The sequence below is a fragment of the Anabas testudineus genome, chromosome 14 (genome assembly GCF_900324465.2).
Source record: "Anabas testudineus chromosome 14, fAnaTes1.2, whole genome shotgun sequence".
In the NCBI taxonomy this organism is placed as follows: Eukaryota; Metazoa; Chordata; class Actinopteri; order Anabantiformes; family Anabantidae; genus Anabas; species Anabas testudineus.
In genome coordinates this window covers 12,651,640-12,664,197 of record NC_046623.1, presented here as the reverse complement: position 1 = coordinate 12,664,197, position 12,558 = coordinate 12,651,640, and the positions used below count along the sequence as shown (strand labels likewise).

The window sequence follows — 12,558 nt, the reverse complement described above, 5'->3', positions numbered from 1 at the left end:
ACAAAAGTCCACTCTGGCTCACTTGCATGGTGGAAGCAAAACAGTGACTGCCAAGCTAAACACTGCAATAGCACTGGGTAGGGTATCGTCGGCGTGCATTTTTTTCCAAAGGCTGCTACATCGTGAACAAGATGAGAAGTTTGCTTTCAGCTGAGCATGTGGACAAACTAATCTTCCTCGCACAGTGTAGAGGGTAAGCTTAAGGCTTAGTGAGCTCGGAATGCGATCATGATGGAAATGAGCTTGTGTATTAAAGGAGTGCTGTTATAACTATGTTACCAACCTCGCCTCGTTTCATTAATTATTACCCCCCCACCCCGGGATGAATGAAAAGTCTGAATGTCTCCTGTGTATGAAGGAGTCAAACATTTCACCATTCAGTTGGTATCAAAATATGTGATGGTATAAAAGTTTAAAAACACTTTACCATTCTAGCCATAAAGAGAAAGTTATATTCATCTATACTCTGGTCGTGTTCTAGGCAGGGGGTGAAAGTAAATGCTGCTGGCATTAAATTAAAAATTTAGACTTCAGAGAGCTTAGTTGTGAGTTTATTGATTGGTTAAAGCTTTTTCATGAAAAGCATAATTGGCCAAAATGCAATGATACTATAAGGCAATGAGTGAAGGCTAAAAATCTGCAGTATTTCTAATTCACTGCTTCATATCCCAGGGATTTACATTTAAATTTTGAGCATTTACAGTAAGTCATGCAGCACAAACACAGCAAGCTGCCAGATATTATGTAGGAGAAACTACCAAACATCTGTGCCAAGACAAGACTGCCAAGAAAACGGAAAGTGTTTCTTTATCAGCTGTCAACATTCACATATTACCAACAACACAAATTCTGTCCTCCAACAAGGGCAAGAAGTCTTTTCATATCTATTTTCATGTGCAGGCATCATTTGTGAACTGTCAGTAGAGTGAAATAATTACAGAACTTTGCAGTTATGGTGGTTATTAAAGCAGCATAGCACCACATTATGTAGATAAAATGAGACAGCTGTCAATCAGGACAGCAACTTTTTCAGAGACATAATCAGGTTACGATACACAAGCAAAATCTTTTACATCAGTCAGCTGTAAAAGTAGCCCCCTATTATTTCTAGGATAGTATTTTGCAAAAGAAAATGTATAAATGGGGAAAAAGTGCAGCAAAAAAAACGGACTATTGCTGAAGCCATGTTTAACAACAGTAGCACTTTAAATAAAAATCAAGAAATATATATAATAATATGATGCTTATAATAAAATGTCTGCTTTCAGCAAAATGTGTTACATAAACAACAACCTCCAGCAACACAAAGGGAAACAATGAATCCAGAGGTTGAAGCATGGTGCTGACCCACAGCTCCTCCTAGATGGCAATTTGCATTGTGTCCCGCCTCCCTCTCATCCTCCATCCCTCCTCCCGCCTTTCACCCTCCACCTTTGTCTGCCTGTCCAGCTCACAGTGAGCCCCTCCTGGAGCTATTCTTTGGGAGCACCTCTTCGACAATGCTGTTAGTGTGAAAGCCTAATAAATTACGGACCTCTCCTGATCTCATCAAATGCAGAAGCCTGGCCATAAACACATAATGGAATAAACCCTCTTAAAGGGCTTTGTGTTGGGTCAAATGAAGGTCTAATGTCTTATGGGTGAATGTGTTCAAATTCTTCAAAGTGAAATTGAGGATGGCCATTTTACTGACACAAACACAAAGTGTAGTCAAATTATTTTTTGTGTGCATTATTTGTGTCACGTGTTTGTATCTCTCAAAATAGGAAACTTTTCAGGATATAATAAGGCTTCACTGGGGTCATAAATAGGTTTAAAATAAATAATACCGTAATAATAAGTGTGTTATTCATTGCTCACTGTTTCTCTTAATGTTGAAAGACAAGTTATAAATTACACATCTGAGTGGTTGATGGTAAAAGTATTTTCAGTAGGTATAAATGCCAAATTCTATTAATCTAATTATCCTGAGGGACAGAGGTCCATATTGTTGTATCAGTGCTATGGGTGCCAATTATATTAATATGCACAGAAAGTAGTACATGAATCATTTCTCGATATTAAAAACACACACATTTTCTACACATCAAGGCTTATATTCAAAACCTGAAGTCTGATTCACAATGCAGGTGTTAAATGCATTCAAGCTCACTTTATATCTGTTCAGGCAACAACCCCTCCCCCTCAGCATCTTGGTGATGTTGCAACCACCTGCTACCAACACAACACAAAAACACCATCTATTTTGATCAGTATGACCTCATTAATGTTCAAATGGGATTTCCGTATGGGCAGCAGCAGCAGGGCTCTGGTTATATTCTGCCCCTCTGTTGTATTGTGGGCATTGTTTTACTGGTTAATTAAATGATATTTCACATCAGGCTGATCAAACGATCCACACAGTCTGCGCTGCATCCGCTGTCAAATCAGTAGCTCCTGGATGAGTCTGTGTTACATCTTGCTTCCATAGCATAACCTCAGAGAACATCTCACTGCAATATACCAGTACACTAATTAATAGTGCGTTATGTTGACACAGTCTACAAGTTATAATTGCAAGACTGCTACAGAATCAAAAAAGGTTTTCTCCCTGAGTGATTCCATTCAACCATTCAGTGGTTGAACAACTTCCCTCTTAAGACAACTACCTGAAAACACAAATCTAATGAAGTTACTATTTAATGTTTTCATCCTTCAAGTTGAATTCACTAGGTGTTCTTGATCTGGCTATTTCTGCACCCCAGCCATTTGAATTCACACCAAGGCTGCTCAAACAGAACCCCACAAGTCATGAATACGAATTATACCCTCGGCTTCCATATTACTTACAGTGACCACATTTTCTTTAGGATTAGACGAAACCTACAGACAGAATATAAAACATCTCTGACCTAGAAGCTTGGGAAAACAGAGTTTGTGCCACCAGGACTTGTGACACAGTACACAGTCAAATAAGTCACTCTGGACATTTGTTGGCATAGTCTGAAAACCCACAGAGGATGCTCGCCTCAAGAATGTGCTCACTGACGACTGTGCCAATTTAGAAAGTAAACAAGTCCACAGAATACTGCACATGCTGCACATCTCGCCTTGTTTCCATCTCCCAGAAGACACTTTTTTCTTTTTTTGTTCTTCACACAAAGGCTAAGGCAGCTTGACACCTGAGGAAACCAGCCAATCACAGGGTTTCTGGGATGAGCTAGTTGCCATTGCTAAGCATTACATCATGATGGTGAGTCACTCCTTGGGATTAAGAGAAAGTCGATCACATGCCTGAATACGTTTTAGCTTGCCTATGAAAACTCAGCCAAGGTAGCGTGACACAGCATAAGTGTATAAAAACATATGAAGCCAGCTTTTCTTTGTGCTTTTTCAAGTTCGAGAGAGAGAATAGTTATTGTAAAATGTCTGAGTTCATGACGATGTGAATGCTGTTACTGCTTCCTACACAAAGACCAAAACAAGTAAGTAGAGACCCCATGTGCTTATTGCTCCACCCACGTAAGGAATCAACAGCGGGCAATAGTAAATATCTGCATTTCTGTGAATCAATGATCTTTATCCATGATCACAAAAAGCCATTTTCCTCTTAATTACAAGCTGCAATTTGAATCAAAGGTTAATATGAACATAAAACATTATCTATCTTTACAAAAAAAGACAAGACTGGTGACGATAATGATATGATTGAACAAGAAGAGGCATAGAAGAATTAAGTTGATCAAGCAAAACCAGAAAGACATTTAGTGGGGAAAAGAAAATATTTCAAAACCTGAGAGACAATCACAATAAATTGTGTGGAAAAAACATTACTGCATTCATTTCAAATGAGCAACAATTATCCCTGTAGACACCAGGTGTACAACAAAATGAGCTGCCTCTCCAGGTGGTTTGAAAAGCAGGATTTCAGAGATAGGATTGAAATCCTTGAAGATAAATGCAGCAGGTGTGATATGAGCTAGGCTGCTGAAATCGTGAAACAAGCTGCAGCATCTTACACTTGTACTTTAATGCATCACCAAACTGCAGCACTGGTGAAATAGTCAAAAAACGAAGAAGAAGAAAATGCAGAACTGGTCTCTTCACGTGAGTTAAGAACTACAAAACACCATGGCTGGGATAAAGATTCAGATATGCAGCAAGTCAGAACCAATTCAACAAAACAAGAAGCCCACTGAAGCCCAAACAAAGTCTTAATTTTCTTAACTGGGAGCAACTACAGCTGCACTTGAGAAGTGGCATTATTCCCATTGTTTGTACTGAGGACTGAGAGAAAGGGGAAACACATTTACTCCTAAAGTGATATTCAGCCTACTCTTAAACTTAGCACTGTTTAAAAAGTTATAGATAAATATCTGAAATAAACTTCACTAATGAAAACTAGCAATATGTTCAAATACAATGAGGGGCGTTCAATCATGTAAGGGTATGTTGACAATTCTAGTCATAACTGTGAGAATAACATGTGGCGCTACGGGAAAAGTCATGGGATCACAAGAATCATTATTCTATTCGCACATTAGCACTACAGACGTATGGCATGTCTGGCACACACCAACCAGTATGCGTTGCCCTTTCGTCTCATTACAGCGCTGCCTTTCACGTTTTCCGGTAAATTTTATAAATCTCTTGAAAAAGTTTAGTACTTAGTGGCATCTATTTTTATACCAGCACCATAAGTGTATGCTTAGTGTTAAAAGACTGCATCAAAGACCATATAGAAGATATTTCTGTCTTATCAACACTTGAAGGCTGTGTTGAACAGTGACAATCAAGGTATACCTCCTACCGTACTCTGTGGAGGAACTACGACTCAAGATAAGATAGAAAGACTACCTGTAATTCCTTAAAAAATGCAAAGCATTCTATGATGTGCATGTGCATGACTGTTAATAAACTTCACTGCATCTTAAGCAGATTTTTTATACTGCATTAAGGCGTCTTCTGGTTTTTAAATGTACTTTTGTAATAGATTAACAGTTCAGTAAAGTAATGCAAAAACATTACTTTTTTCCAAATGAGAATTAACACCAGACAACTTAGACCGTGTCTTTGACTTTCACAGAGAGAAATACCATCTGTTCACCAGTGTCAGTCCTGGGGGAATAAAGTTAAAATAAGGACGGACTATAAATAGCACTGTGCCCCATGCTGATGATAAAGAAAACTGATCATCAATGCAAACAGTATCTATTCCAAGAAGAAGTTAAAGTGATGCTTGTACTTCTCTGGGTAGTTCAAGGAGGACAGGGACATTATGCTGGGATTCTGTTACAGAGTAATATAGTCCATCATCACCTTGGATACCCTCACCTGACTTGGCAGCCTCACTTAAATCAAGCTCAGAAAAACAATGCAGGGAGCTTAAGGCAGCACAGATGATCAGTGTTAATGTAGACAGCCTTTGGACTAAAGTGGCATGCTGAAGACACTGAACATCACAGTACAACAACTTCTCTCTATCCATGATCACCTTCCACATTATTCAGGAGAAGTGTGGCGACCATTTAGCTTGGCCTATATGAATTCATTAGAGGCTGACAGCAGTCCATCCAGCTCAGATGCTCAAGTTATCTTTAAAGAGATCTGGAGCAGTACTTGGCAAATATTCAACAGGACAGGACCCATCAGCATAGTCTGAGACAAGCTTACAGATTGTACACATGCCCATGTTTAGGAAATCTAAATGGACAGACCAGCAGAAAATGTAAAGATGGAAAATACATGAATATACACTTCACAGGGGACATTATGCTGAATATAAAGTCAAATCAATTTTGATCATGACATCTTACTAAAAGTTACTCAAATCTTTCTGAAATATACAACCATATACAGTCCTCTGTAGGAGTATTGGAACCCATTAAACAACATAAATTATATCACTTTCAAATATTATGTTCAAGCTTAAGTGAGCAGTTTTGGAACAGATTGAGGAGTGAATCAGTAGTAGTAGCAGTATGCTCAGTTGGGTTAAGGTTTGGCGATTGACTTGGCTGATCTAAAACCTACCCCTTACTCCCTCTGATAAAGTCCTATGTCGAGTTGGCAGGTTTTTGCATCATTGCCTGGCTTCATGTTGAAGTTTGTCCCAATTAATTTAGATGCATTTCTCTATAAATTTAATTATCCTGCTGCTACCATCACAAGTTATATAATCAGTGAAGATTAGCAGCCATGAATGCCCATTCTATGATTCTACCGCTATCATTCTTCACAGATGAGCTTGTATGGTTTGGATCATGAGCACATCCTTTCTTCTGGCCTTTTCATCACATTGGTGGAGGTTAATCTTGGTCTCAGCAGTCCATAAAACTTTGCTCCAGAATTTTTGCGGCCCATGACTCTAACTGTAACTTCTATTCTTTTTCTTTTTTTTGCAAATTCCAGTCTGGTTTCCCAGTTCTTACTGCTGATGGAGGGTTTGCATCTAGTGGTATGGCCTTTTTATTTCTGCTTGTGAGGTCTTCTTCAAATGGTGCATTGTAATACATTCACCTCTGCTCTGTGGAGGATGATGGTGATATCACCGACTTTTAGGTTTTTCTTCACAGCTCTTACAATGCTTGTCATCAGCTACCAACCTATTTGGTGCAAGTTGCACAGGACACCAGTGATTTCCCTCTTTTTCAGGACAATCTAAATGGTTTTACTGACTCTACCTAATGTTTGAACCTTGTACCACCTTTCAGGGATTCACAGTGACTTTCCTTTCTCCCACAGACAGCTGTCTGGTTTTTATGTTGATTTAACTTTTTAAACAGCAAATAGGCCTTCACAATTTGTTGCTAAAAACACAGGTGAAATCCAAGGCTAAAGCCAAGAGCAGTCATTTAGAGCTACATACTGTTCGAACAATCAATCTCACAGGACACCTGGGTAACAAAAAGCGACTATCAGGCAGTTACATGTTCCAAAAGGAGTGCTATGTTCTATGCTTTTTGACTTATGGAGGTATAAATACCATCAAATAGAGCTGAAATTGTTAACTTTAATTTTTATATCAATCATTTGATCTTAAAGTAAAATGTCTTCCGTTTACAGCAAAACTAATTAAGCAGTCTTGCCATCCCAATGCTTTTGGACCAGACTGTATTTTTAGAAATGTGGCCAAATATAAAGTTAAGCAGATCACTTTATAGCAAAATCATGAGTTAGTACATAAGTATATTATAAATTGAAGTATTTATTTGCACTAGGAAGAATCTTGTGGAATAAACTTCACACTAAAAATACAGTTAATGATACAATTTTACTTGTGTTATGTTAAAAGAACATACGCAACATGCACAAATCGTGACACTAGATACAAAGAGAATCTACTGAATTAACTTTTGCAATGTAATGCTGTGCTTTTAAAGGAAGAATGTCAGTGGCTAAGGGTTGGGCAGGCCCATCCTGTGCAACAAGCCCATTTTCTTTTTCATTTTTTCTTAGATTTAATTTTGTATAGGACGCCTTCAGAGCTCACACAATGCAAATCACTCATGGTTCCTTTTCATGCGCTGATTAATATGCAAAGACACCCCATCTCATCTAGCAGTCAGCAGAAAAGAAATGTAAGAGCCAGCCAAGTTGTTTTGAACTTATCTGTTTGGAAGTATCTGTACTTGTAAATTCAGTATGAAGCACTGTGAGATGACATGAAATTATGGATAATGTATGAGTTCAGTGCTTTACAGTATGCAGTCTTGATAAGACATGTTTCAGTCTCCTCTAATATTTGATCTTTAAAAGTTGTTTTAGCCACAGATCTGAACTAGTCACTAATGACTACTCTATAATTATTACTGTGTGGGTCGTTTAGTTTTTTGTTAAAATGTAAGAAGTTTAAATTGTTACCCATTTAAGGATTATAATTAAACATTTATGAAATGGGTTTAGTGGTGCAATAGTACATTTTGGCATTTGCTTTTACAGTAGTATCTTTAATAAATGTAGGTTGCTCTGTATTTCAGGGATAGATCCGCGTTACACTATTTACCAATAAACCAATTCTTTAATAATATGCTCATTTTATAAAAACCCAATTATTTGAACCATTTCATTAATTAATGTACTCCAATTCACCAGTTTTGTCTGTGCAGAAGTAAGTGTGGGGCATGTTTTGTTAAGTAATGACAATATGTACAGGTTGTAAAGAAATTAAATTCAGTAATCAATGATACTTATGTAAAATTCTCCAGCAGCAGTTGCATTGTACTCACATCTGGCAAATCAGATAAACTTGCAATTATGACTCAATAAGCAATTTTAGACTACTGGCTTTAGCTTCTTATAGTGGCAGCAGTATGCTGGATCTAGCTGAATCTAAAGGGGGTACAGCTGTAATCTCAGGAACGCCTGTACTGATGAAAATTTGATCAACAAGCTATAATATACTGCTGCAAATGTGCACATGTCACTTTAAATGCAGCACAGATCTAGCTGCAACTAAATCTAGTTTTATTCAGAGTGCAGACTACAAACGCCTTATAATTTTCTCTTGTTTTGCTGCTTTTTCCAGTTCCCCCCAAGTCAAAAATAGCCAGTATTATTTTCATAGTGGCTTTGAACTCACCACAGCAGTTAAAGTCCCATATGTTAGTCATTTAGGAATTGTGTATTTTCTCTCCCCCAAAATGTTGAGTTTAACATTTTCTTCCATTTGTGGAGCTGAGTTTTAGCCTGCTACATGAAAACATTGTTTTAGATCTAAAGGAACATATAATGACCTGCAGTGTTTGAGAGAATTTGCTTTTCCCTCATCTGAAGATTCAAAAGCATATGGATGTGATTTGCTCCTGCTCAGTGTCTTGTGTTTCACAATGTAATGGTAATGCATTAATGGAAAGACAGGTGCACAGCAGTAAATGGGCGTTCAGACCCAAAGAAGCATTTGATAAACAGAAGACGCTGCACTAGTGGGAGCTTGTTATTTTAGGTACTGATGAAATTGAGGAATATTGGTGTGAGTAATGGATGCATGAGTCTAGTCAAGTCTGTCTAGCACAAAGCACTACGATTTAAAATACCATGAAGATATATAAATTTATCACAGTGACAATTTTATCCGTCCAACAGTCAGCACAGTGTGTTCCTGGATGACGCCCCATTTTAATGCAGCAGAAGTTAAATGAGGTTCAATGTTTAATGTTCAAGCCTGCATTTCTTAGTTGTTTTGCCTACAGCTAACAGTGCAGGGCATGAAACTGAAAAACCTGAACAAACTCTTAATGCCTACAGGAAAAGCAGATCCAGCCAAGCCAGGCCAAAAACCAAAACCTAACTCATTCAGGTTGAAGATTGATTGCAATGCACAAGTCCGATCACTCCAATAACTGAAGGTCAGAATTGGTGATACACACTAGACTCAATCTATCTGGCTGCAGACAGACTAAGGCAAGAGTGACCACTGTGTATGTCCTATTAAATCATTTTCAATTTAATCTGACCATTATTCAGTCATTCCTTGAAAGCTGATGTGGCTCCACATCCTAATGTTTGTTACTAGCCTTGAAATTTAATTATCATTGAACTGGAACAGGAACTGGAAATCAATAAATGTAATTAAATTGCTGAGCCTTCAAACTGTGTGATACTGTCATTACCCTTTTAATATACCCTGCGCCTATCAAATAATGTGATCAATTCCTTTGAATATCTTTCTCTATTGCAACAGGGCAGAGCTCAGGCACAGTTGTCTAATTATCTCCCTCTTGGTTTCTTTCGCTTATGGAGGTGCAGTGAATTGCGTGGGAGTCCGAATATTTTGGCAGGATCATGAATCATATAGGAGAAAAAAAAAAAAAAACATACCGAGTGTTCATGGTACACCACCACTTTCTATACCACTAAGGGTGAGAGGGGGTATAAAAAAAGTGGCAAAAACAGAGTTTGATTTGAAAATATCACAAAATATCCTAAAAACTAAGAAGTCTGTGCTTCAGTGTGTAATAAGGTGCATGCTATTCAGTTGTTTATTGTGTTGTCAAGTAAGTTCACACATTATACTTTGACGAGTCAGAATTGAAATAGTGGTCAGCATGGTTTTACTTCAACATTGACATGAAGCAGGACTGTTATGGGGATAGAGATATCATTGGCTGAATTTGTTTCTAACAAAACTTAATCTGAAGTCAGAAACTACAGTCCTGCAGAATATGGAGGAGGAACAGTGAACTGACAAGCTGAGGTTAGAATAATCTTCATTATGCACTAATTGGGACGGTTTCTACTAAATAATATGATTGAATCAAACTATTCTTCCTCTCTTCAAGGACCCTTGGGGGGTCCTCGAAGTCCACTTGGAGCACACAGTTGCAGTGTATAGAAAGAAGGGGCACATCCAGGGAGAGAAGGAGGATGTGGGAGGCGCCAGAGGTGGGGGTTTCAAATGAAAATGGGCTCCCTCCCGCCCTATATAACCAGCCAAGCTCTGGGATTGGTTCCTTTTGTATACATTGAATGACTATTCAGTCTTCCTCGATGGATGACGAATTTAATCTGAACCAACAAAATAAATAAATAAATAATAAAATAAAAACTTCTGGCTGTGTGTGTCAACACCCTTTTGCGACTGAACCTGAACCGCATCATTAAGTTGGAAACTGTAACAGAAACTGACCATATAACGCGGTGAATGTCAAAGGACGTTAACCTTTATCCTCACAGCTACTGTGACACACTTAAAAACCGCACATTGATAAATCCTCGCTCAACACTACTTGCGTGCCAAATCCAATAATGACCAGAGTGGGAACGGTGACCGCATCTAATCCAGACAACGGGAGGAGTTCGAGCGCATGTTTTTTTTTTTTTTTTCGGAAAACAAAAACATTTTATCGTGATAAATTGTCATTAAATGCGTTTTAGTGGAGTGAAACAAAGCATCCACGAGAAGAGCGACCGACGCGCTGCTCGCTCCATCCTCGGCGCGTCACTGCTGACCCAGCACAAGTGAGAAAGCCGAGGTGCACTTTCTGCTCAGCACATATGCAGCTTGCTCTTGCTCCTTAGGTATTCGGAACTGAAATCTGTGACTTGCACTTGTGCCGGTAGACAGTAAAATATCAGCTGGAAGATCACAAAAGCGCCCCCCTCTCTCTCTCTCCATCACCAGTTTCTATCTTCGCCCGCATCCATCCCCTCCAGCCTTCACGCAAACAAATTAACATGCGTAACTCGGAAAACGCCACAGGACTTGTGGATATAATTTCACTAAACTGACACCTCTACAGTGGACCAACGCAGGTCAGTAGCACAAAATAACCGCATAAAGCAAGGCAGCGGTGCGCTGCTCCGTATTCTGCGGAGATCTCCTAAAACGCACCGAGGGGAGGTGATCCAAATATGAAACTCTACCCCAAAACTGCATAAAAAGGCGTCCCGGGTGGTATTTCACAGTGGACTGGACTCACAAAGAGGAAAAACTCAAAGTTCATAGAGAAACTTTTGGTTTGCAGTGATCGTGCTGAGTCTTGCAGAGCACCAGCTCTGACTTGCCGCCACTGTCCGGAGTCAGCGACAGGGATGCCGCTGATGGGACCAGAGGATGCTACTCCACAAATCAACACAGATCGCCCTGGTTCACGGCCAGAGTGTGGCCAAAACAGATTTATTTCGGCCACAGCCTTGGAGTTAATCGCCATACAACCTCATATGAATCCTAAATAATGCAGTGTCTTACCTGCACAGCCAATGAAAAGCAATCCCCAGATGAGGTCCCTTATTTGAAGCATTGTAATGTGTCACAGATATTCTCCTTGAAGATCAGACACACTTTAAACAAGCGGAGGGTCTCTACCGGCTGCAGGGGAGCAGACAGCTTGGTTTTTTTTTCCAGGGATAACAACTGCTACCGGACGGATTTTTGGTCCTTGTCGCTACCCGTGTTCGCGGCACAATGAGTGACAGGCAGCAGCCGTAGCACGCACTCACACACATGAACTGAATAGATACCAAACACGAATTACTCCGCCCGGTAGGGCTACACACACACACACACACACACACAGAGAGAGAGAGAGAGAGAGACACACACACACACACACACACACAGAGAGAGAGAGAGAGAGAGAGAGAGAGAGAGAGAGACACACACACACACACACACACACACACAGAGAGAGAGAGAGAGAGAGAGAGAGAGAGAGAGAGACACACACACACACACACGCGGAGAGGGCGGGCTGAGGTGAACGCAGTAACAAAGTAGTGCATGGAGCCACTGGAGCCTCCACAGTAGACAGCAGATGGTCAGCAGGGGCTCTAATTCGGATTAGTGACCTTACAAACGAGCTAACTGTGAATCAGAAACCTATAGTGCAACATGCTTATTCTAAACCGATGGCTAATTAGCGGCAGTCAGATTAAGACAAAAACAATAATAAGTTATTTAAATTGTAAATCCGTCATGCGGCGCTTTGGTCGTGGATTACACCAGTGCCACATTCAAATGTCTTATTTGTTGTAGCACATGTGCAGAGTTGGCTCATCTGTGTGGATAACTCGGCAACACTGTAGTTTGTTGGTGCATTGTTTCCTAAAAACGTTACATTTATGAGCAGCTGTGTTTTA

At 39.5% G+C, this 12,558-nt stretch overlaps 1 protein-coding gene across 9 annotated transcripts in view; it reads right to left on the bottom strand.

Annotated features, from left to right (window-relative positions):
- ncam1a (neural cell adhesion molecule 1a) overlaps positions 1-11,913 on the bottom strand; it is a 195,575-nt gene extending 183,662 nt beyond the window's left edge. For all 9 annotated transcript variants that reach the window (XM_026372146.1, XM_026372152.1, XM_026372149.1 and 6 more), the window contains exon 1: positions 11,669-11,913. In XM_026372146.1, coding sequence (XP_026227931.1) covers positions 11,669-11,720 — 52 coding nt within the window. In that variant the 5' untranslated portion in view covers positions 11,721-11,913. The remainder of the gene's footprint in view (positions 1-11,668) is intronic.
- Between the last annotated feature and the right edge of the window lie 645 nt (positions 11,914-12,558).